Source organism: Indicator indicator, chromosome 6 (assembly GCF_027791375.1).
Source record: "Indicator indicator isolate 239-I01 chromosome 6, UM_Iind_1.1, whole genome shotgun sequence".
In the NCBI taxonomy this organism is placed as follows: domain Eukaryota; kingdom Metazoa; phylum Chordata; class Aves; order Piciformes; family Indicatoridae; genus Indicator; species Indicator indicator.
In genome coordinates, this window is record NC_072015.1 from 6117654 (window position 1) to 6144267 (window position 26614).

General features: G+C 40.0%; 1 protein-coding gene across 1 annotated transcript in view; it reads left to right on the forward strand.

Annotated features, from left to right (window-relative positions):
* The window catches only part of PHLPP1 (PH domain and leucine rich repeat protein phosphatase 1), a 146931-nt gene that overhangs the window by 74946 nt on the left and 45371 nt on the right, over nt 1-26614 (forward strand). The window contains exons 5-6 of the mRNA XM_054381951.1: nt 903-1028; nt 17157-17323. Of these exons, the coding sequence (XP_054237926.1) occupies nt 903-1028; nt 17157-17323 (293 nt within the window). The remainder of the gene's footprint in view (nt 1-902; nt 1029-17156; nt 17324-26614) is intronic.

Genomic DNA, 26614 nt, shown 5'->3' on the forward strand with positions numbered 1-26614 from the left:
CCATCTCTCTCTGTGATTCTTTACATGATTCTTCAACTCACCCTTGGAGTACTAAATCAGAGACATTGTCCTCTTTTAGCAGCAATGGGTGAACTCTGATGGTGAACTGTTTTCCTGGCTGTAGCACACTGGAGAGGACAAATTCAGAGCCCCATTCTCTTTGAGATGAAAAAAGATAGAATTATTTTTATCTTTTAAATGTAAAAAGAAGAGATTGTCTACTCTTTTTTTTAATTGCTTATCATAGAATTTCTAAGTTGGTTTTGCACAGAAGTGCCTTGTGTAGTGTAAAACATGCAGAAAGTTGACAACAAATTTTAAAAGAAAATGAGAACCAAAGCTCAGAAAAATGTACTGAGGGCTTCTGCTGACAAAGCTTTGGAGGAGGATGCTTGGCACAGAGCTAAGTGTTTTTTTAAATTATCAGTGAAAAAATATTCTTCATCAACACTATAAATGCTCTCTACACTTCCTGGTTTGCGAAGTCTTTCCAGAATGCAGTGCTGAGACACTGAGACCATAAGTTGTGTGGGACTTCTTGTGTGTGGTAGCAGAATGATGTATTCTGGGTGTTTTTTAGCAAGTTGAGAAATGCCAAAGAATTTAATTGGTCTCTAAGAGAGGCATTTTAATAACCAGGAGTATAAATTGTACTTTATACATTGTATAAAGACAGCCGTAAATATGTTTCACTAGGAAACATTTATGATGCTCAGTCTCTCTTTTTGCTTCTGTAGTTCTTTTGTCCTGTTCTTGTTGCTTGCTTATGTAGATTTCATGAATACTTGACAGCCAGGATCCAACTGGAGAGGGTTAGTCTGACTGTACATGATGAGCTCCTCTTGTACACACTGACTACCCTGGGGAGTTTCTGTTCACTAACAATTTTGTCTCTGTTATAGGTGGAAGAAGTGAAAAAGCACCAGCACTGTTTAGCGTTTAGCTCTTCTGGACCTCAGAGCCAGACCTACTACATTTGTTTTGATAACTTCACTGAATATTTGCGATGGCTTCGACAAGCATCAAAGGTGAGGCCAGTGTTAATTCTTGCCTGAATGGGATGTTTGTGGTGTTTCCCCTGGTTTTGTCCTCTCCCTGCAGTGATACAGTAGTCCCTCTTCTGTGTTCATTGTCATGAACTGCTGTCATGGTTTTAGAGCAGACAGAAGCTCTCTTACCCCTCTCCAAGGGAGTAAAAGAAAAAGGCTCCACACAGCATTAGAAAGAATTGGAAATTTAAATGGAAGTACTATTCACAACTATATACAACAGTATGAAAACATACAAAATACATAAATCCATATTCAGCCTCAGCCCAGTTCTCTGCCCTTGGCTTACCAAAACCTCACTAAGCCAACATTGTCCAAAACCTACCCTGCTAACCAGGCCAAAACCCCAGGCCTCCCTACCCAGGCCCAAATGATGCAGAAAAAAAATAGCCAGGCTGCTCAAGGCCAAAAGCCTCCCCCAGAATACCAAACAGGAGATAGCAGTCTGCACTGGGAGCTGGAGAGAGGGGGAAAAGGGCAGAATAGCCTGTGCTGCCCATTCATGTGATGGGATGAAATAACAAGAGATTACACTGTTTGGTGTATACACCCCTGGACTGTCTAGTCCCTCTAGAGGACTGTACTCTCTCTGCTTAAGGCATCCAGTCTTAAACCCACTACAACTGCTGTTGCTGCTGTTAGTGTTGCACAAAAAAAACCTCAGTTTGAGAGCTTTTGCAAACAGGCAATATGAAGATGAGATTCTCTGCATTTATACTGGGATTTCTTTCTACTGTGGTTACGTAAGCAAAGTGCTGTGCTGGACATTTTCCCTTTTCTCATCTCGATCCATCTGGATGGATGGAGTGAGATCATTAGAATGAAAAAGGATGGCAAACATAACTGTAAAAATTTCAGTGTAAAAAGCCCTTTTGTTTCAGTGTTAGTAAAACCTAAAATAGCATCAGATTTTTAAAATTAGTTTCTTACACAAATCCTAAAAGATAAAATTGCTAGAATTAAGGAATTGTTTTCTCACTTGGAAATGTTGCTAAATCTCTATAGCTTTATTACCATTTTATTTATTTATTTTTAAATAAGCAATCATTTTACTTCAGTAAAAAATCATTACTATATAAAGCTTTTATAAGCCAAATTTTATACTGTGCTTAGAACACAATTCATCACAGGAATTTAGGTCCTGCATGGTTTCATTTCATTCTTCAGTTCCACTTGGTGTTGCTGAAAAGTTTTATTTTCAGTTACATGTTTTATTTCTTAATCCCTGCCTCTCCTCTGAAAAAATCCTCTCTAAAGTAATTTACATATCTTGAACCATTGTATTTTTATTTTTTTTATGTGCAAATTTTCTTACTGTGCTGTCAGCACCCTCTTGCTCACTCTCTTTGGTTTCTTAGTTGGGCCTAAACTGTCCATTAGTTTGACACTGGCAGAGGCTGGCTGCTCATGTTCTTTACTGAGTTGAAGCAATTTGGTTTTATGTAGTACTAGATAGAGATATTTATGACACACTAGATCTGTTCTGCTTTTCTGAGACTGCAATAATGTATTAGCCAGCCTATTGACAGTGGTACAGCCTGGGTTGTGGGCTTTTTTGAAGTGGTTTAATTTTTATGTCAAACTTACCTTTTAGCAGTAACTATTGCACCTCCCAACACATGCATGATTTAAAATGTCCTTAATTTTTTTTTTCCTAGTAAGTTTTAAATTTCTGTTTTAGAATGCTGTTCTGGCATGTCTGTTTAGCCTTAAGGTAGCAATCTCCAAGGCATGTTTTATGAGACAGTAAGGCATGGTCTGTCAGATTTTTGAGTTCTTGCTGCTTTGTGGCGCTCTCTGGGAGAGTAGTGCCCTTTCATCTCCAGAGGATTTGACATCAGATAAATGAAAGACAAATCTAATGAGTGGGAAAACCAGTGGAAAACAATGAACTTCAGAAGTAAAGCTACATGGCTAGAAGCCCCTCTGAATTACTGGCAGCATAAGCTTGTTCTGTGTCGTGCTGTGCTTCTCTCTTTCTCTCGGTTTCACCCAAATTGCTAACAGCTTCAGGATGATAGCCAGCATGGGAATGTGTCCCCATGCTCTCATGATAATCTTCCATTTTTCTTATGTAAAATAAATGCATAGTTTCATGTATCTTCAGACTGTCAGAACCAAAGAAAGTCAATATTCTATTTTTTTCCTCTTGGTAAAACATGTTTCAAGGTAAAAATACTGCTTTATTTTTCCCCAACTCCCTGCCTGCTAAAAACCATTCTGGATTAATGAATTTTCAAACAGTACTTTGCCACTTCAAGTTGCCTTTTTAATGTTTGGGTTTTCTATCGTTAGACTAAAAAAAAAAAAAAAAAAGACAAGTATGATTGTATGCAAGGCAGTTGTGTGGGAAGTGCTGTGCAGTAACACTTATTTCTGAAGAACAGAAACAGAGAAACTACGTGCTTCATCCCTGTTCTAGGCTTACACACCTCTGCTCTGCCTCAAGTGTTTGGAAGCTACTCAATTTCAAAGAAGTTGAAATATTGATAATCAAGAAAATGCCATGTAAAGCACTGTATCACAGGATCACAGGATAGTAAGGGTGGGAAGGGACCTCGAGAGATCATTGAGTCCAACCCCCCTGCCAGAGCAGGAGCATATAACCATATAATCTAGTGCAGGTCACACAGGAACACATCCAGATGGGTCTTGAAAGTCTCCAGAGAAGAGACTCCATAACCTCTCTGGGCAGCCTGTTCCAGTGCTCCATAACCCTCACAGTCAAGAAGTTCCTCCTTATGTTGAGTTAGACCTTCCTGTGCTGTAGTTTATATCCGTTGCCCCTTGTCCTATCACAGGGCACAACTGAGCAGAGCCTGTCCCCTTCCTCTTGACACACAACCCTCAGATATTTATAAACAGTTTTTTAAATCCCCTCTCAGTCTTCTCTTCTCCAGACTAAAAAGGCCCAGGTCTCTCAGCCTTTCCTCATAAGGCAGTGCTCCAGTCCCTTCATCATCCTTGTAGCCCTCTCTTGGACTCTCTCCAGTAGATCCTTGTGACTCCTGAACTGGGGAGATCAAAACAGGATGCAGTATTCCAGGTGAGGTCTCCCTAGGGCAGAGTAGAGAACGTCCCTTGATCTCTTCTTAATGCACTCTAGGATCCCGCTGGCCTTGGCCGCAAGGACACGTTGCTGTCCCCTAGAGAACTTGTCCACCAGGACTCCCAGGTCCTTCTCCACAGGGCTGCTCTCCAGCAGAACACCTCCCAACCTGTAGTACAGATGCAGTTTATTACTCCTTCCCAGATGCAGGACTCTGCACTTATCCTTGTTGAGCCTCATTAGGTTCCTCGTTGCCCAGCTCTCCAGTCTGTATGTCTGAAGGCAAGCCAATATAGGAAGGAAGATGTTATGGTGGTGGTGTAACTCTGAGCTTCCAGGTGCTTGTTACAGGCTAGGCCACACTATGCTTACAGATTCTTCTTTACTGGTGGTGTTGTATATGGTAGTTGCACTTGTGTGAATTACTACGAATAATAAGAAGACTGTATTTTAAATATACGTGTTATTGAGTGGCATGTGCTTTGAAACCAAATTTGTGTTAACTTCAGTGGTAGTTTTTATGCAGCCCTTCAGGCTTCTGGTGCATGCTTGCTGAAAACAGGCTTCAGATGCAAATGTAATGAAAGCTTTAATAATACATTTTAATGCAGAAGGGGATCCCTAGTAAAGTATTTCATTAAAATTCCTTAATTTGGTTGTAAACTACATATTAAAAAAAAATCATGTTTGTCTTCTCTATACTTCAAAAGAGCTGAGAGATGATGTTATTTTAGTTTTTGAATAACAAGCTTAATCTTGAAAGTAGACTTTGCAAAGAATGCTTGCTCTGCAGTCTTTCTCCCCACAGAATATTGGCAATGCTGAGTTTTTAGTGGTGTTCCAGAATGAGACAAACCCTAATGCCTCACTCCTGCAATAAATATATCTATGCTAGAGAAGAGTTGAATTTGTGGTTGCAGAGACTTGGGCTCAATTTAATGAAGACTGAACATTGCTCCTGTATAATCTCATTAATGCTAATAGTGAAATCTGTCTTAGGCAAGATTGCTCTCATGCTCTGCCCTAGTAAATTTTTGTGAGGGATTTGTGCATAGGTGCTAGGGTTGGTTTTCCTGTGTGTCTGTCCTGGAGTGAGTTGAACTTCTGTTTTCAGGATGGGCTGGAATTATTGCACAGATACTGACCTGAATTTTGAATTTGGTGACATATTTACTCCAAATAGGTCACTAATTTAGCCTCAAACAGAATATTTTTAAAAGGTGGAAATATGGCTTGTTTGTTAGTATTGATAGTTCTATACCACAGTGCATTTATTTCCTTCTACTTTACAGTAGAATTCCTAATTAAGGAAGCTCAAAAGGAAAATAACAACAAATGTGGTCCTTTGTGATCTATTATGTCCGTTCTGTTGCCAAATAGTGAAAAATAGGCTTACGCAACTGGGAGGGAGGGAAAGTGGAGGGGGAAGAAAGAGATATCGCCATGGCTTCAGAGAATTCTGTCTGCATAAAGTTGGCGTGAGGGTTCTGGAATCTGCACAGTTCCTTACGGAGCAATTCTGATCTGCCACTGTGTAATGTCAAATGCAGAAGGACAGGCAAAGAATGTGCAGTTAACAGTGAAGACACAGAATGCTTTAGAATGGAAGGGACATTAGAAATCATCTACTCCAAAATCACCATCATGGGCAGGGAAAGCTCAAGTGCAAAGCCACTTACTTACAAATGAACATGATGAGGACTTTCCTCATTTGCCTCTTCCAAGGCCTTTAATGCAGCAGAAGAGAGAGAGTGTTTATGTATAAGGTGTTACTGAGTAATGCAACTTGCTGTCTTGAGGCTTATAGTTGGGTGTGGTGGTGAGCTCCTGGTGTTTGACACTCCTAACATCTAAACTTAGTATAAAGTTTTTCAACATGTGAAATTGCTGTGTAAGTGTTGACTACTACACAATTTATGACGTAGATGGGGTTTGACTGGAGTAAAAGGGGTTATCAGTCCTCCATGTTCTAAGGCATACAATTAAAAACGGGATGCCAATATCTGGTGCAAATTCAGTATTGCAGAGCTTAAGGAGAGATGCGTCACAGAATTTTATCTTGTTAGAAACAGCGTGCATCACTGGGCATGCTGGAACAAGTTATCTGACTAGGCAGGACTTCTCCCTTCTTGGTTTTAGAAGAGCAGAAAGTGTGTCAGCATCTTTAAGTGACACTTATTTCCTGCTATAGTGCTTGGTTCAACTGGTATAGGAAAAGAGATGTTGAGAGATAAAAGCTCTAAATATGCACGACTGCCTCGCATAAGTTGTCTGTGCATGGCTTCACTATACACATTATATAGGTAAGTACAGATGTAACATAGATGTACATGTACACAGCTTTGTGAACTGTACAGCTGGGGCTGTAGTGACAGTGTTTAGGGGGGAATAAGCTGTGGTGTGGGGTTTAAGTGCCAGGGTGGATGTGTACCTATACACAAAAGAACCTTCCTGTTTAAAGCACAAGTAATAACCAAAAGCAATCTGGGATTTAAAACCTGTCAAAAGAGTTTTCTGCTGTGTATCTTTGTATTTTCCCTTCCCTCTTCCAGTCACCTTTATCTTCAAAGCCTGCAATGGAATACCTGTGATGTTCCAGGCAGCCCTAGCCTGCTGTGAAAAAGGAAAGATTGAATTATTATGTCATTGTACAGTATCTTTAAACCCCACTGAAAATAGCAAGAATAGGGAATTCAGGGGAGAAGGGCATGCTGCCATGTTGCTCTTCTTTCACATCAGTGTGGAGTGCTGTCTTCATGCATTTATTTGTACCATGAAACCAGTAGAAAATAATAGAATTTTATTTCATTGATCTGAGTGGGTAATGCAGGAGCCTCTACAGCAATAGTCTCCAGCTTTCCTCAGCTTTTGTGGAGAACAACCTGTAGCAGTGCAAAATTCATGTTAGCTTTTTTTCCCCTTGAAATTACCTAATTATGATCAGCTGCCTAAGTCTTCTGGCTATTTTTTCAGTACAAGTTTGACAATTGTGTTTGGAGATTATGTTGTGAAGTGTGAGTCTGAACTGTATGAAGAGGACAAAGCTGATCTATGACTCTAGTAATATGATTTTTATTGTAGTTGAGGAAAAGGTCTGAGCTCTGACTTCACACCAGACCATATTTATATAAATAAATTCTGTACAATTAAAAACTAATTCCTGAACTTGATTGCAGTTCTGCAAATGTATTTTCAAAGTAGGAGATCAAGATGAATGGCTCATGCAACTGTTTACAGGAATGATGCTGAGGAAGTGTGGTGAGGAACAACTGGGTGTTACTGCTAGAGATGTACCTGTTTTTCAACTGTGCTTCATCTACCTCTGAGCTAGTGAAAGATGATAAAGTATGGAACTACATCTTCCTTCGGCACGGAAGATTATGCTCATTAAAGTGAGGAGTAGTAAGCCTTACCCAGTTGTGCATATAGCTTCATCTTTATTTTACATACCGTCAGATACTAACATCTAATTCTCTGGTATCAGGCATGGTCAACCAGGAGAAAGATTAAAGTGGAGATTCCAGATTCAGTGTGGAACACGGACGTTATAGAGCTTTTAAATATTAACTATGGCCTTCAACCTGTAAAGAAAGCTCAAAGCCACTGATTTCATGGTTAAATTAGTCCTATGTTGGTTTTGCCTTGACTTGCCTGCTAGCTGATTGACCTGTTTTGTATATGTTTCTTTCTAGATACTGCAGTGAGCTGTAATGTCTTTACACAGTTCATCCTTGCAGGGATTTTTATTGCCAAGCCTCAGTTGTCTCTGGAGGCATTAAGGACAAGCTTTTCCAATGCTTACCAGCCAGAACCAGCTAAGAATACCTTTTTCCACAGCCACAGAGCAGTGGCAAGTGCAGGGGAAATTCATAGGTGGGAATAAAGTAGTTTAAGTTATTTGGGGTGTTCCTTGTTACACTGCTGTGATTTTACTTAAAAGTCAGTGGATGCAGTATCTCCTCTCCAGATGTCTGTTTACCCTCCTAAGGAATGGATATCCTTCCTCTGGAGGAAAATTATAGAGAACTATAACCTTAGTTTCCTTGAGATCTGAATTTCTAGGTGAATGTTTTTGCTTTTATCGTGGCTATTGGTTAATACCTTCAGTAGTTCTACAGAAAATTGTGTGACACGCACAGTATAAATGTTGCAGTTAGGAGTTCCTGGTATTTTCCTATAACTTTCTCTTAGTCCATGTGCTTGAATCTGAGCTGCTGTGTGTGTGTGTTGGGAACAGATTGGAAGTGAGGGATGCTGAGAGGGTGACCATGCAGTAATTTGTTTGCTGCTTATGCCAGTACTGCTTAGAGGCTTGAAAATGAGTCTCTAAACCACTGTGACCTCAAAACGAGTTTAGTATAATGGCAGTATCGGTGGCATCTTTTCAAAATAGCCTTTAACCAAATCTGAGGCTGTGCAAAAATCTTGTTTTCTTTGAGGATAACAACTATCTAGGTTTCATCACGTGTGTGAGATATGAAGTGCTGTTAAGCTGTTTGCAACTGTCAATTTGACATCTAGTGAAGAAAAAGGAAACCTGAAATACTTTCCTTTTTTTTTTTCCTTTTTTTTTTTTTTTTGAGCTAATCCTTATGGACTGGAAATGTGATGACTCTTAAGTTTAGTACATTTTTCCACCCCCCACCCCCAGTACTATAAAGCGGCAATACTGAGAGAATTTTTTCTCTAAAAATAGATCCTTAAAAATAAACCCACAGCTTCCTTTTGGCAATGATCAGAAGTATTTGAACGTAAACCTCTGGTTTCCATGCGGAACTTGGCTTCCTTTTTTTTTTTTTCCTGTGTGAGATCTTCAGTATTTGGGGTCTTTGCTCTGCAGTCATGTCTGGGCATTCTTTCTGTGGGTGGCTTGTCATCTCAAGTCTGAAAGCAGAAGATTGGCAAAGCCCAATTTGAAGGCAGTTTTGTTTCTCTTTTGATGGGTAACACTTGAAATTGTTCCTCCTCCTCTTTTCCCTGCAAAATGTATTATTTTGTGTCTTTTGTTTTTAGAGGTTAGTTGTTTCAGAAATTAACTTCTGAGTGTGTTTCAGTGTAGTTTCTCTCTTAATGATTCAGGAAAGAAGCTTGGCTTTTTGGCTCCTTTGGTTAGTTATCCTTGTCAAAAGAGTTCAGCTGATTCCAAAGTGATGTAATTGGTGACCTCAAGTTTTTCTCATAATTTCTATTCTAGAGAAACTATAGCTACCTTTTTAATTTCATTTTTTTATCTATTCCTTGCTGAAATGTAGAGCATCTGGTCCTTGTTGTGGACTTGCTACCCTCAGTTAAGAATATTGAAGTGAAGTGTGAGAATGGAAAACCAGGTATTGCCCACCCATCTGGAATATCTTTCAAGAAATGTTTTTTGAAGCCTCTAAATCAGGTTATGGTATTACTGAAGCTGAATTGGTGCAACTCCTGAATAAATGTGGAAGAAATATCACCGTAGCTTACAGATGGAAACTGTGTCAGCTGTCACTGATCTTGCCTTTTAAGATGTATTCGGTCCTGGAGTGTTTTCATTCTTAGGGTGCTGGGGTGTGGGAGTGAGTGGAGGAATGTGACTTTGCTCTTAATAAAGCTCAGGGGAACTAAGTGTCTCTGGTGAGCATATTCCATGAGGCTGGAGGGGGTTGCAGAAACTCACACGTATTGCACGGTACTTCAATACATATAAGGTGATGACTGAGTTGGTCTTGAAACTGAATGGTTTTAACAGTGACAGTAAAGTCTAGCAGGGAGGAAAAAAAGGAGAGGAATTATTAGCAAAAACTAATTTTAGGGACATCTGATTTCCTTAAGCTTGTTTAGTCAGTGGAGAAGGAGGAAGGTCTCCTGAGAGAAGGGGGAATGAATGCTAGAGACCAGTTTTAGGCTTCAGGCAAATAGAGCTATATTTGTGATTGTTTGCATTAAAAACCCCTTGGGTCAGAAGGCCTTTCTTGAGCTACTGTGTAATAATGGTATGAAAAGAGTTCACCTTACTGTACTGTGATGCAGCTGTGTAAGAGAACATAAGTCAGAAACTTAGGACATAGCATATAACTTCTTCATAAAAAAAAAAATAACTGAAACCTGACAACCCTTCCCATGTGGGACTGGGGAGACTCAAGACAAGTGAACATCTATTGAAAGTCTCACTGGCAAGAATCTGAAATCTGTAATAAATGCTGGAAGTCTTTACTGGAGGGATGCTCATTGCAAAGTCTGCTTGCTGGCAGTGCAGAAGCTTGTCTTGGTAAAAAAAAATGAAGTCTAACACAGCCTGTAGGAAGAAAAAGGGATATTCCTCAATTTCGGTGAGACCATCACCTGTTTCGCAGCATTTATGAATGAATTATTTTGAGTCAGGCTGTTTTAAGGATGCTGGTATTTCTTGCTCCACCAAATGGAGGTTAACATGTCTGAATTATAATAGTTTAATGCTACAGCTAATTACTGTCCCTTAACTCCAGGTTGCATCTTAAGCCTTATCCATGCAGGGATCTTATCAGTGTGAACATCATAGCTGATGATGTCACTCCCTGTGTAATATTGATACCAGTAGCTGATTTTTAAAAGAGCACTTTTCCATCTTGAGGAACAAAAGTACTTACTCCAGTGAGGACTTCAGATAGTACCAAACCTTTCCAAATGACAGGTGATAAGTGTGAGTTTTTTGACAGGCTCTCGCTTTCAAGATCTTGATGCTATTTCTGGGACAGTGACTTCTGCATCTGAAATTTCTTCTGGAGTCATATCATGAGTGCAATTTCTGCTTCATTACCTTCACATTCTTCCCTCCCTCCACACATTTGCTACTACTGTTTTCAGTTAGGTTGTTACAGCTTTGTGAAAGGGCCAAAAATAGAAGTGAGCTGTTTCTGCATGCCATATAAACCTTTGTTCGGAGCTACAGAGGAGAGAGCAAGGACAAGTTAAATAATCTTCATACCTTCAAGTCCCACTGGTGTGAGGTATTTGAACCAGAGGCTTTTGGCTGCATTACCTGCAGAGGAGAGATGGGGTGAGAAGTGTGTGCCCTGCAAAAGCTACCGTACCAGTATGCTCTCCTGCCCTTTATCTTGGTAGGCAATTATGACTCCTAGCTGTTGGGTTTGTGAATCTGAGTGACATGCTTTCAAGCCTCTGCTGAGGTTTTTTTTTTTTTTCTTTGCTAGGCTCTTAGCTTGAGTCCACATGTTTCTAATTTAACATTTGAAAGAAAGCAAAAAGGAGGGGCCTGAAAAGCCATTACCTTTTCACCTTTTGGACTGCACCCATTTTAGAAGTGGCCATTTCAAAATGAAAATGGATGGCTCTAAAGAGAAAGAAAACCTTTTTCATTTCTTGATTTCCCCCCCTCTTCCGTTAAGGTTTTCGATGTTCAGGCTCGTTCACCAGCCTGAACATTTCCTCAGCTCTTGGCTGTGGCTGAGAGCACTGGTGTGCTTACTGGCTGTGGAGTTGAGCTCAGCAGAGGGAGGCCTCTTGGCTGAGCAGGGAGCTTTGATGTTCACAGAGAAAGGAGGATTAGAATTTGAAGCAGGGTTGGCTCTGAGGTGAGGAGAACTTATTTGCTCTAAGCAGTTAGTTTAAAAGTTTCAAGCCTATGCATCACTGTTTAGTTAAGCCTTATGCGGGCATTGGTGGGATGTGATGGTTATCAAACTGTTTGAAAACAGATCCTAAAGGAGAAAAATTACACTCCCTTTGAATTAGCATGTCTACAGCAGGTGTAATTTAACATTGTCAACTCAGTTCAAACATTGGGAATTTGGCTGCCTGTACAGCCTGGGCTCTTTAGTTATTTTAATTGTCTTGTCTGAATAGAGCTATAGGGAATGTGATGAGGGTAAACAGGAAAAAGACATAATTACATTGGTTTAAAGTCATACCACAGGTCACACCAAAAGATGTTCTTGTGTAAACAAGGCTTGTGTTTGTCCATACAGCTGGGTTCAGCTATGGCCACTGCTGACACCCATTGTCAGCAACAGATAATTTTTGTAGTATAGCCAAGGTTTCAAAACAAAGGCAGTAATCAGTCTTGTTGCGTAGCTTGGTGACAGAGGTAGCATTATACTGATGGACAAAGCAAAGTGGTTTTTTAGCCCTGCATAGCAAAAGAGGCAAGACATTGATTGATACAAGCATTTTTCCTGTATTTTTGTTGCCAGCTGCTGAAGATTCACAGTGAAACCACAGCATACTTTCACTGGTCTTGAAATACTATTTCCTTTTTAAAAATAATGATGAAAAAAATAAAATTGAAACACTTTGGCAAAACTTCCTTTATTTAAGGTACTTCTGGCTTTTGGTTTAGACTTAAGAACCATTGCAGCAGAAGTAAGATGTTTAAAAGTCAGTTTTCATGTTTGAGAGACACCTAGTTCTCTGCCACATGTGGAGCTCTTAGATGAAGAGTAGCAGAAGACATACTGCCTGAGAGAGGGAAAGAGCTCTCTGGCTCTATTATTTCTGGAGGTATTCACAGAATAAATCTCTATTTTGTTGCTTCTGGGGGGAAATTAAAAAGCATGGTGACAGCTTTTTCATGTTTGCAGTGAGTAGAACCAGGGCTGTATGTAGCACATATAGCACATCTTTGAAACTGGGCTTCACTATGCTTCATGGAGACAAAAAAAAGAACCTAAAACACTGTAGGCCAAGGCTGGAAAAAAAGTCTACCACTGATTTTTTTGCAACTTGATGTGCAAGGTCAAATTTGACCTTTAACCTGCTACTACTCATCTAGCATTACAATGGGAGACATGGAAATACCTCAATTGACTATAACATGCATAGAAATCGTATCAAGGGAGTGTTTCTTCTTTTTTCTTTATATTTGTGATGATTATTCCAACTGAAAACTGAACTTCAAAAAGTACAAGGTCTTGCTATGTGTTTGAACTACTTTCCTGTCAAACTGTAGCATGTCTTTCTTCTCCAGTAATGACAGATGCTGACTGTAGAGTTTGTTGTAGCTGCCATAAATGAGAAAGTGTCACACATCATCTTCCAAGAAGGCTGTTGCTCCAACCATCTCTCTAATGTTATTTATGCTGGAAATGGAGCAGGGGTTTCATGAGAGAACAACTGTTAAGGATATATGCAGTTGAGGATGTGATGGGAAGATGCTCCAGAGTGCTTGGTCTGGGCAATGGCTTCTTCTGCTTTGGGCATTGTGAACTGTGCTACTTGTGTTTTTACTTTTGTATAGGTATGTCAAGCATATAAAACAGTTCTACTTTTAAGTTTGCCAGAAGAAAACACCAAACAAGCCATAATAAGGGCAAGTTTCACATGCACCTAGAAAACCTTTCCCTCTATCATTGCTACAATAGTGACTCTCCTCACTACTTGTTGGAGCATGGGTTTGTTGAACCCAGCCCAGATAACTTATTGAGGTATTTATTTACAGTGGAATGTCTTGGGTGTTGTTTTTCTTCCAGTGGAAACTTTGCTTTCTACATACAATGTCTCTTCCTCTGGATGCATTCTAGCCAGCATTTTCTTAACCTTTTTCAGCTTCTCTGTAGTGATTCTCCACAGTGAGTCAAGGAAACCAAGTGCTTTATTAAAAACTGTATCATCCTTTAGAAAACTGCTTTGCTCTTAAAAAAACAATAACAGATACACACATGCACAGCTTTACTGTGTTTAAGTCAATTGAAGATGATTGCAGGATTGAAATATCCCTCTATTGTTTGATTTAGGGACAATATAATTTCAGAATTTCAATACTCAACTTCAAAACAACAGATAAAAGTTTCTAGGGAACCAAAGAAAGTATTGTTTAGATATTGCTCTCCTTTGTCACTCTGTGTTTTTCATCTTGTTTCTCTATTCTCTAGGAATTTGTTACAGAACAATATTGTGTAATGATGAGAGAAAAGTCTTTATGTCCCTGCCTGTGAGAAAACAATTTCTTTATAATGAGTATTCCTCATAACAATTCAGAAGTTAATTCTTAGAGCGCTGTTTTTTCTAACAAAGAAGACTTCAATAAAACTACAGCTTGTTCCAGAACTATTTCTTGTTAGGAATAAGCTCTTTACCGTGAGGGTTCAGGCCCCATCCCTGGAGATGTTTGAGGGCAGGCTTGACAAGGCTCTGAGCAAACCTATTCCTACTTGGTTTTACTGAAGATTTAAGGGAAGCTATTTTCAAGCACATATGTGTCATTTTTTAGGTGTGTGCAAGTCCAGGATGTGAATGAAATGCTGGAGAAAATAAAGCTGATTGCTTTCAGCTTTAGTGCCTGCAATACAAGAAGGGCATGGACTTGATGGAGTGAGTCTAGAGGAGGGGGGCTTTGGAACACCTCTGCTATGAGGACAGGCTGAGGGACTTGGTTCAACCTGGATAAGAGAAGGCTCTGGGGAGACCTTATAGTGTCCTTCCAGTACCTGAAGAGAGCCTACAAGAAGGCTGGAGAGGGACTTTCTACAAAGGCCTGTAGTGATAAGATGAGGGGCAATGGTTTGAAATTAGAGATGAGTAGATTTAGGTTGGACATTAGGAGGAAGCTCTTTATTGTGAGGTTAGTGGTACACTAGAACTGGTTTCCCAGAGTGGTAGTTGAGGCCCTGTTCCTGGAGATATTCAAGGTGAGGGCTGACAGGACTCTGGACAGCCTGATGATCTCTGAGGTCTCTTCCAACCTGGTTAATTCTGTGATGCTGTGATTTAATGGAGGATGTCCCTGCTCACTGCAGAGTTATTGAACTAGATGACCTTTGGGGGTCCCTTTCAACCCAAACCACTCTTTGATTCTATCATCTATTAAAATAGAGTTTTAACTGTCACAGTTACTTCCCTGGTAGAGGCGTGACTCAGTACATATCAATTGTGTGAAAATCTTAATTAGATTATTTGTATAACAAGTGCCCCCTTTTTAAAAAAGCAACCCCCAAAAAACTCTACAACAAGCAAATAGAAACCAAACCTATATTCCCCTTCTACTGCTAACCAAACAAAAAAAAAAAAACAAGCAAACAAACAAAACTAAAACATACAGCTTGTTAAAACATCATTGCTTTTAACTGGATGGGGTGTTTTGGGGTTTGTTTTGGTGTGGCTTTTTTTTTTTTTTTTTTTTTTAAGCAGAGCTTGATGATTTTAAGAAAGAATTTGCCAAGGATTTTTTGAGCCAAGTAAAAGTTTGATCTGTTTGGCTATTTTGTCATGGTTCACACTCAGAGTTACAAGTTCTGGTACTTAGCTATTTTTAAAGTAGCACACCTTGCTAAGAAATGCTGGGTTGCTTATTATTGTTCATTTCACATTTGAAACAAGTAGTTTGAGCAACAGTGTATGTAGGCATTGCACCTGAGATGATACCTTCTCCTTTTTAATTATAACTGGTGTCAGCACTTTTTCACCTTTTGTGGTTGCAATGTGATGAGTACTGCACCATACTGGGCAGGTCCTGGTACCATAAACAGGCTGTGAATACCTTGCTTTCAGAAATGACTGCTTAGAATAGCTTATGATTATCTTTTGTCTAATAGGAAGAAAAACAATAGCTGCAGTGCTAAACAGACTGAATTAATTGAGAAATGAAATTGTGAGCATTTTATTAGGTCACATTAGAGAAAAACACTGCACTGTCTGTTCTTCCTGATGCTTGTGGCTGTGTGTTTATAATAGAGACCACTTCTCATAGAATCATAGAATGGTCTGGGTTGGAAGGGACCTCCAAAGGTGTTCTAGTCTGACCTCCCTGCAGTCAGCAGGGACATCCTTAACTAGATCAAGTTGCCCAGGGCCTTGTTGAGCCTCACCTTGAATATCTCCAGGGAAGGGGCCTCAACCATCTCCCTGGGCAACCTCTTCTAGTGTTCCACCACCCTCAAAGTAAAGAATTTGTTCCTAACATCTAATCTGCTGTTCTCTAGTTTGAAGCCATTGCCCCTTGTCCTGTCACTGCAGGCCTTTGTAAACAGTCTCTCACCATCCTTCCTGTAGGCCCCCTTCAGGTACTGGATGGCTGCTATTAGGTCTCCCTGGAGCCTCCTCCAGGCTGGATGCCCCCGGCTCCCTCAGCCTATCCTCGTAGCAGAGGTGCTTCAACCCCCTGACCGTTTTCTTGGCCCTCCACTGGACCCTCTCCATCAGGTCCATGTCCTTCCTATACTGAAGGTTCTAGACCCTGTACACAGTACTCCAGGTGTGCTCTCACCAGAACAAAGTCGCAGAATCACCTCTCTGGATCTGCTGGTAACTTACCCTGAGGCTTGTTTGGTTTGCATTGGAGAGGGTAAAAAGAAAAAAAGGGGAATTAAAAACTCTCTCTGGCCTTCCTTTCAGTGTCAGACTACTTCACTTATGTCAGCAAAATCTGATGTCTCTATGTTCAGTGTATTTTATGATAAGCACTCTGTCTCTGCCCAGAAGGTGGGATGCTGTCTTCTTCATCAGAGTTCAGGAGCTCTTACAAGCTGCCGCTCTGCATTGATTAGGAACTGTTGGATTTTATTTTTTTTGTTCTCTTTTTGTTCCTTAGTCATGATGTTTGTAATTTCAGAATGCTACTGTGATTAATTTTTCTTTTTCCTTCAGTAAGATATAAATGGGATAACTCTCCTGCCATTTAATACCTTGCTTTTGAGCCTTGAACCCAAGACAGGGCAATGATGTCTGTTATCCCCTCACCTTCACTCACTTGGGTGTACTGACCAGTCATGCAGCAGTGTGGAAGACTTCTGCACTGTATTTTTGCAGCTGTTACTTGTGAACTAGAGGACTAAGCTAAAATTTGTCAAATCTCTTATCTTTTTTTCTTGTCATACAGTATCATGAAACTTCATTGATGAAAATGAATCAGTTCTACTTAGGAATTTGACAGACTTCTGTGCTTTTCTCCCTCCTAGCCCTCTGTGGACCTGTTTTGAACACTGAAGAGATCATGGCATAACTTGCAGCAACGCTATAAACTATGTTAGATCAGCTGTATATACTGACACTGACTACTACTGTGCTTAAAACTAGTTTATCTTGTGGTAATGGAAGTAAAGGAACCATTCTTGGTTTATTATAAAATTAACATTGGTGTACTTTTTGACTTCCAGGTTGCATCACAACGCATAAGCTCAGTGGATCTTTCATGCTGCAGCCTGGAGCACCTGCCTGCCAACCTGTTTTATAGCCAAGACCTCACTCATCTCAATTTAAAGCAGAATTTCCTGAGGCTAAACCCTAGCCCATCTACAAGTAGAGCACTTAGTGAATTACAAAGGTAAAGTGAATACAGTTCTACTGGTTTTCCTCTGCCCTTGGAGCCAAGTGACCACTGGTCTGTAGGAACTTTCCTAAAAGATTACTACCTCTGCTTCAGAAATTGGTTAACTCTGTGTTTTAGAGACAGGCTAAAAAATTGCATAAGAAATGTAATGTTTTTATTGAAAATGGAAAAATGGAAAGCTACTTTCAATCTAAAATACAGCTTTGAATATGTCTTGTTTTCACATACCTAGTAGGTTCTTCAGTCTGTGGCTCCCATAAATGAATATGAGTTGATGAGCTGCCCATCAAAAGAAAGCATCCTGTGTGGATGACTTGGAAGTTTTTTGTTAGCCCCGAAGAAAAGAAAGCTCTGATTTTGTAATTTCAGCCTGAATCTTGTCCTCTTTCTGCTCTGTTCAACCCTAATTCTTCTTTCATAGTAACTGAATTTCAAGTTCTTTCCGCTGCAGCTCACCCAAGAATGGAACAAATGGGTGGCCAGCAGCATATTGGTCATCTGATTAATTTGATGTATATGTTCTGTGAAATCAGCAGACTTGCTTTGCTCCAAAAGATGAGCATTCCCATACAAAACAGAAAATTGTGATGTTCATTTCAGCAGGAACTGAATCACAGAGTTTCTCAGGATTTGTTTATAGTCCCTGTTCAAACTAAATGTTTTATACCACATTCCTATGTTCCTTCTTCTTTGCAAAACAACAACAAAGCCCCCAAGATGGATTATGTGGATTGTTGTATTTTTTAATAATTCCAGTTTAATTCTGAAAACAAAACAGAAGATTGCTGCAACTTGAACATAAAGCCACCAAAAAAAAAACCCAAACCAAACAAAAAACAACAACAAAACCTAAACCAAAACCCAGAAAAACCCAACACACAAAAATGCCCAGCAACAACAAAAAAGCCCAAACAAACAAGCAGGAAATCAACAACCGAACCCCAAAAATTTGGCTTTCTGGAATAAGAATTAACCCAGCATGTTGTCTTCACAGAGCAGACAGTGCTTCCAACAACTTATGAACACAGTCTGGAGAGGAATACTGGATTAAATTTTCTGTGAATGTTGGTATAACTATCCAGATAGCAAGGGGAATTTTAGCGGATTGGATGATCAACATAGACAGCTAATGACTGTCTTTTATTTTAATGGATTTTTATATTTTTTTTTTCTTTTTAAATATTGGAAAGTGGACAAGAGATAGTAGATTAGGTTAGATTGGGCATGAGGAACAATTTCTTACCTGAAAAGGTTGTCAAGCCCTGGAAAAGGCTGCCCAGGGTTGTGGTGGAGTTCCCATCCGTGGATGGGTTTAAAAGCTGTGGAGATGTGATGCCAAGGAACCTGGCACTGCTGGGTTAGCAGTTGGACTCTATGAGGACTCTTAAAGGTCTCTTCCAACTAAAATTATTCTGTGATTATGCTTTGGTTCATGAACATACAGCAAATTCTGTTTGGGATTAGAAAGCATTTACAAATAATGGGATTGGCAACATTCATTTTCTGTTTAACATTGTCCTTGGGTATTGCAATTGTAAGAACAGCTGAAAAATCTTGATGAAAGTTAAATTTTTTTCTGGCTAATGGGGGCCTGAATATGCAAGCGTGAAAGAGTTAGATGACCACATCACAGAAATGTTCAGGTTGGAAAAGGCCCTCAGGATCACCAAGGCCAACCAATAACCCTACTCTACAAGGTTGACCCCTAAACCATATCCCCAAGCACCACATCCAAGCCACCTTTAAACACATCCAGGGTTGGTGACGCAACCACTTCTGTGAGCAGCACACTCCAATGCCTGACCACTCTGTCCTTGAAAAATTTTTTTCTGATGTCCAGTCTAAACCTACCCAGTTGCAGCTTGAGGCCATTCCCTCTTGTTCTATCACTAATTACCTGTGAGAAAAGACCAGCACCAGCCTCTCTACAACCTCCTTTCAGATAGTTGCAGAGGGCGATGAGGTCTCCCCTCAGCCTCCTCCCCCGCAAACCAAACAGCCCCAGCTCCCTCAGTCACTCCTCACAAGGTTTATTCCCCAGGCCTTTCACCAACTTTGTTGCCCTCCTCTGCACTCTCTCCGACACCTCAACATCTCTCTTGTATTGAGCTGCCCAAAACTGAATGCAGTGCTTCAGGTGTGGCTTCACCAGTGCTGAGTGCAAGGGGACAATCACCTCCTTTTCCTGCTGGAGAATAAAATAAAACTCTCTCTGCATCAGGGAGATCTCCAGAAGTGGTATACCGGAAGCAGTGCAAAAGTGATTCAGTGTCTCATTCTTCTGAGAGCTGGTCCTGTTCTGTCAGTGATTAATAATCTGTCTTACCTCCATTGCTTTGAGTTTGTCAGGAAGGCATGGGGGGAACATCTGTGAACTTGAGAACTTCTGGAAAGACAAACAAAGTTAGTAGGAAGGTTACACAGCACTGTTTCAGTGGATTAACAGTACCTTATGAACTCATGTGTCTTTGCACTGGCCTTCTCTTTGCCACTGCTGATGTCCTCCAGCCTTATCTTCATCTAGCACAGGTGCCATTGCCCAGGCATTGCCCAGTGAGAAGCTGGAAGCTCCTGCCGTCGTTGTAATTGCTGTGCCAGGGGAAAGCACTGTGTGAGGTGGTAGCTCCTGCTGAGTATTAGGAAGAGCAGTGCACCATTGGGTATCTTTTGCCTCCCAACAACAGCGAAAGCATGAGCCTGGCCTTGTGCTCTCCCAAGCTGTGCTTCTTCATGCCCCTTATAAGAAGCAGTGTAGTGCTGGCATCTCCTGAGAGTGGGAAGACTTGAGCTTTACTTGTGCTGCTGAAAACCTTTGAACAAGATCAACTACTGCTGTGAGTCTGATTTTTCTGTAGTGAGTAAATGCACAAATACCTAACAAGAAGGAAAGCTCATATCTTTTTGAAATTTTAGTGAATACCAACTTGAAAGTGTGTGCAAAATAAGGGAAGTAGACATGGGTAGATTCAGATTGGATGTTAGGAAGAAGTTCTTCACCGTGAGGGTGGTGAGACACTGGAACAGGTTGCCCAGGGAGGTGGCAGAAGCCCCATCCCTGGAGGTTCTTAAGGCCAGGCTGGATGTGGCTCTGAGCAACCTGATCTAGTGTGAGGTGTCCCTGCCCATGGCAGGGGGGTTGGAACTAGATGATCCTTGAGGTCCCTTCCAACCCTGACAGTTCTGTGATTCTAAGTTTAGTCATTCCTGGGAACACAACTTATTTGTCTGACTTTTTTTTCTTTTGTTTTTAATCCAATCCATAGAACTGTTTTCAGATCTTTGGGGGTTATATGAGGTAAACCTCCACTAGATCTTTTTTGCTTCTGTTCTTTCAGACCACTGCAAAGCAAGTACAAAATCTCTGCTGTTCTGTTACGGTACTGTTGGCTTTTATACCAAATTCTCAATGGCTACATTGCAGCTGCACACAGGACACAGCACCAGTGAATCAAGCCCAGAAGTATATAAGGCTTCAACCTAACTGTGAGCTTGTTGTGAACGAAATGCATTGGCATTTATATACCTACCCTTCCTCCTACAACTTCTTGTTAGCAAGTCAGTCTAGGAAAATCTGTTTTGCTAGAAGCAGTTTTTGGTGCTAGCTCTTTCTCTTAATAAATGACCACTTTAAATTGAATTGTTAAATTTAATTGGTGATTTAACAAATGTTTGTGAATGCCAGATGTCAAAACAAAAGGTATGTTAAAAGCTGAAGAAAGTATAAACTTAGAAGTGGCTGGATTGTTGTAGTGAGATGTTGACATATGCACTGGTGCAGACAGAAAACCCCCAAGAAAATTCGTATTTTGACCTATGCAGTCACTACTTTTCAGTTGTTAAAATAATGCCATTTATTGCATTTGTGAATAAAATTTTTAATCTTGCTCAGTATTTGGAGTAAGGGAAAAATCTCCATCTTGGAAACTAAGTTGCAAAGATACACAAATATGTAGATGGACTTTTATTCCTGGTAGCTACACTTTTACTTGCTTTATTGTCCACTTAAACTTTAAATTGTTGCTGTAGATACTCTCAGCTGTGGTCGTCTGTAACTGAACTGTCTGAATGTTGGAAAAAACACAGCTACCTGTGTTTTGTTCCTGCTTACCAGGGAATATGTATTTCATTGTATGTAGAGAAGTAGGCAGTCTGAAAATTGGTCTGTGTTGAAAACAAACCCATAGCAGATATTGGTACTTGCTCTCCCTCACGGTTGCTTTTTATAAAACTAGAGGAAAGGGTGTTTTTCTTACGGAGGATGGAGGAGATTCCCCAGTTGAGAGATTGCCAGTTGTTGCATTATTAGAAGCAACTCACATGTCTTGTGATAAAATATCCCCTATGAGTCAGAATTTGCTTTAAAGCCCTTGGTGCTTTAGCTCCTCCATATTGCAAGTGGAGTGACTGAAGACATTCTATTGTCATAAACTGTCACAGAATTTAGTCCTTACACTCTTCATGTTGCTGCTGGATTTTTAATTTTTTTTTTTTAAAGCATGAAGTTGAGTTTTCTATATAACTGTATTCCCAAGCCCCTCTTTCCCCTTACCTACAATACAGCTTCCTAGCTGTTATTCTGAAACACTAAACAAGTTCAAGCCTAGTAGTTTTGCCAAGTGCTATTGCTCTAGGTTTGAAGGAAATGAATAAGCCATATAGTCTGTCTTTACTGCTTTTCTCTTTCACTGACTGACAGTGTTTTATAAGGAATTGATGGAGTGAGTCCAGAGGAGGGCTACAATGATGATCCAAGGGCTGGAGCATCTCTGCTGTGAACATAAGTTGAGAGAGCTGAGGTTGTTCAGCCTGGGTAAGAGAAGACTCCGAGGGGAATCTTACAGCTGCCTAGCAATATCTGAGGGGAGCCTACAAGAAGGCTGGAGAGGGACTTTTCATAAGGATGTCTAGTGACAGGACAAGGGGGAATGGTTTTAAGCTAAGGGAGAGTAGGTTTAGAGTGGATCTTAGGAAGAAGTTCTTTAGTACAAGAGTGGTGACACTCTGGAATAGGTTGCCCAGAGTGGTCATGGATGTCCCTTCCCTGGAGGTGTTCAAAACAAGGTTGGGTGAGGCCTTGAGTAAGCAGGTTGAGTTGAGAGGTATCCATGCCCCATGGCAGGGAGGTTGGAGTAGATGATCTCTAAGGTCCCTTCCAACCTAAGCCATTCTGTGGTTCTGTGATTTATATGTAATAGTTGCTCTCAGTGCCGTTGGAAAAAAAACAAACTCTTGGCATCAGGAATACTATTTGCTTGTTAATGTTGAAAAATAAGCTATTGGTATTTGGATTTTCATCTAAGTATGTTGTAGATTTAAAAAAAAAAAAGAAAGGAGGGAGTGTATAGTGCAATATGCCACAGACTTTATTTTAATGATAAAGAAAATGATGCTTGCCAGTTTTATCCGAATTTAGTATTCTGTGGTTGTTAATTATTAACAGTAGTTATATGGATTTTAATGTTAAGATCAGTTGGTATCTTTTCTCTCCTACAACTGTCTTTTCTGGCATCTCAGCTTAAACTTCTGGGCTAGTAGCAGTAACATGAATTCAGATCTATATGATGTGAGAAGGCTAGAGGACTCTAACATATTGATGCAAGTGCTTCTCAAGTCCCTTGCTGCTTCTGACTATAGTACAGCTGGTTTTATATGGAAACTGAACATTTGGAGGGCCCTCAGGCCCTCCTTACAAACCCCTTGAGCAGTAAACAGGTAATTCAAAATGTGGTCATTGCTCAGAGAAGACTTAGGTTCTGAGACAGGGAGGGAGGAACAGTATTAGCAAGGCAACTAGTGTGAAGCCAGAAAACAAGCTTGCTAGAAGTTGGGGTGAGACGTTGTTTCATCCTAGCCTGTCCTTGGGGATCCACCTGCCATTTGGTGGATCTCAAAGTGCATTAACATGCTCCTTGAGATTATTGCTTTTAGTGTATGAAACTGAGGTTAGTGAAGAAAATTCAGATGGATTAATGATATGCCAAATGCACTTTTTCTCCCTTGCCAGGCCCTGCAGGGCACTGCCAGTAGATGCATTAGGAAGGATTTGAGCTTTCTTCTTTTCTTCTTTTCAGGAGGTTTTTTAATTTGTTTAGGGTTTTAGGGAAGTTGGGTTCTATTGGGGGGGGGAAGTTGATTTTTTGTTTATTTGTGTTTTTTGATTGTTTTGGGGTGGTTGGGGATTTTGTTTGTTGTTTGGGGTTTTTTGTGGGTTTTGTTTTTTTTTTAAAGGATGTTCTTCTGGAAAGGAATTTGCTTTTAAATACATACATTTATTGAAATTATTCAAATGAATCCAGTTAATGTGGGAAGTATGCTACCGCAAGGAATGGAGTGCCATTGTATGCTCCATAGTGTGGGAAGATGCTGGGAGCTTTCTCTCACACTCTGATGGTCTCAGAGCCAGAGAACCTTAATTTCTGTACTTGGTTCTCCTTCCAGTTAAAGCCTGAAGCATAGTCATCTAAGCAGCAGGGAAAGAAGTTGGGGTGATACTGACAACCAGCAGTCTAGTAGTAACAAACTCCATCCAGTGTTTACTGTATTCTAGTGCTGTATATTTTCTCAGCTCTGAAGTCTTGGCATATTTTAAAAGTATTTATAATATTAAAGAAGACAACGTTGAATATATTATTCATGCAACAGCACTGCTTTTGTTTTACTCAGCTCATTTTTACTCAAAAAGGCATTGAAGGAAGAATTTGGTTTTCTTACTGCATCTTTCTGAGTCTTTATGGCTGGTTGTATTCTATTTAGTTCCAATGTACCTTTCTGAATTCAAGAAAAGTATCTTTATTGAATACTCAGCAAAAATCAGTGACATTTGATTAAAGAACAATAAACTGCAAAATAAATAGCTCCAAGAGACTAAGTGGGAAAGACTGCAGAACTGGTTTAATGCCTAAAGCACAGTGGAGTTTTGATTGTGTAAATTGGAACACGTAAGGAATTGGTCCTTAGTATTGGTCGGAGAAAAATAGATGGCAGTAAGAAATACGTTGCAAAGTAGTGCTTTTAAAAATAATGTAGTCTAAAAGTAGAAATTACAGTTATTAATTGGATTCAGCTTAGTGGAACTATTAGGCTGAGTGCAGCAATATCTCTTCCAAATAATGCTTCAAAAAGCATCAAATTTATTTATGGAATTCAATTTCTGTGTGTCAGCCTACTCTGATTTACTTCTCTATTGCTTTCTTATATAGCTTCCAAAGTAAGGGGTTTATTTTCATGTATTTAAACATGTTTCAGTTTGGAGCTCCACCTCTGGCTAATGTTTTTTTTTTTTTTGTATTTCACATAAAAATTTCCAATATAGAGAAGGAGAATATTTTTTCACCTTTTCCCTAGGAATTTTCTATTGACATAAATGGTAGTGACGGTGCCCAAACTGCAACTATTAATCTTCTCTTTCTTTTTTTTTTCCTTCTTTTTTTGCCTTCCCTCCATGGGGTTTGAGAAAGGAAGAATGAAATTAAAATTCAGATAAAAGTTTTTATTCAGGTAATAGAGAAATTAATAATGAACGGATGAACTCATTCAAGTATCTTTTGACTTAATCAGAATCAATCTTTGCCCTCAAAATAAGTGACCTTCTTTCCTCAGATGACTTTAGTCCATCTGTTTTTGTGTGGTGTAATGTGATTTACTTGGTTTCTGGATAAACAGGAGTCTTGTCCAAAGAAACTGTGGAAAACACAAGCCGAGCTCCTTCATCCTCTTCTCTATATTATCTGTTGAAAAATATTCATTGCCCAAGCTGGAGAAGGCTGCTATTGACCTCAGTTAGGCAAGGCAGTCACCTGCTGCATCCAAGTGAATCTTATTAGATGTTGCAGAAAGTCTGTTCAGCTTTTGACAAATTTGGCAGGGCAAGAGGGCCAGAGGAGTTTCTTTTAATTGTCTAATTTGAGGCTGTTACAGTGACACTGTTCTGGGAAGGGAAATGCTGGGACAGCTTTTCTGGTGCTAGGGGCTAGCTGCTCCCATAAGCAAATAAAATCGTGGTTGGGGAATCTGACACAACTGCAGAAAGGTGTAAATAGGACCTTTTATTTCCAAGGAGGAAATCAATGTCTTGGGTTTATATGGAAATTCTATTCTTGATAAAGTTAGTGGCCAAAGCAGCAGGCATTCATGAAGGTGGCAAGTTGCAGTTGAGCTTAAACAATGCTGCTAGGCAAGTGCCATCGATGTGCTTGGAAATGATGCTGAAACTAAGGGACAGTTGTGCTGCTGCTTGAAATGATGTTCAGGTGCAACCATAGCATAGTCACGAGACAGGTCAGATACTGGAGGCAGTATTGAGAAAGTGATTCTTTTCTCTGAACAGAGTCCCTTACTAAGTCATGTCTTCTGTTTGGGGTGGTGTAGAATAGTGCTTTTTAATGGCTTATGGGAAGAAGAGGGCAAGAATGGTTTTGTCAGACAAGTCTGTTATGGCTACATTTCAATTATATTGTACAGCCAATTCAAATAGACAGTTCTCCTCCTCCAAACACAAATCCTGAACTGTGTATGAAAATTCATCTGCTGTGCATATTGGATAGATCTGAATTTGAAATTAGCATGTCAGCTCACTGCTGTGATACAAACTTCTCTTCTTGTTAGTCTCTCTCCTCATTTTGCATATGTTAAACTAAAACCACTCCTGGAGTGGCAGCTTCAGGATTAAGTGGGCATTTGGGGGCTCAATTATGGCAATTAGTGTTCAGTCATATTGCATGTTTAAACCCAAGGGTTGACCTGTCAACCTTCTGCTCTGGCTCTAGACCTGTTTTGCTCTAGCTTCAAGTAGGACTATTTCTTTTCAGAGAAATGCAAGGTTGTATATCAGTAGTTAAAACAGACATCTTGGTGAGCTAACTGAACACAGCATGTTGAGAGATGCTGTTCTGCAGGTCAACTTTTTAATAGATAACAAAGTTTAGAAAAGGGGGAAGAAGGGAGAAGAGGAAGGCAGGCGTGTGTGTGGACTTGATATGAGGTTATTAAACTGCCATGCCTCAAATGAGTGATGTTGTGCCTTTTCTTCTTTCTAGAAATGCCATGGGGACAGCATCCATGTGTGCCCCTGCTTCTGGTAGGACTAAAGATCTGGGTGTGAGAAAACAGCCAAGATGTTGCTCTGTAAAATCTATTTAAAGTGTGACACTGTGCAAACTCAGCAGTAAGAGAAAACTTGAGCCTGTAAAATACTTATCTCCTACCTTATTTCTGTTGATGGTACAAGTGGTACCAGTGCTACTGACTGTAAATCTATGTAGATATAAAAAACACTGTAAACTGTTG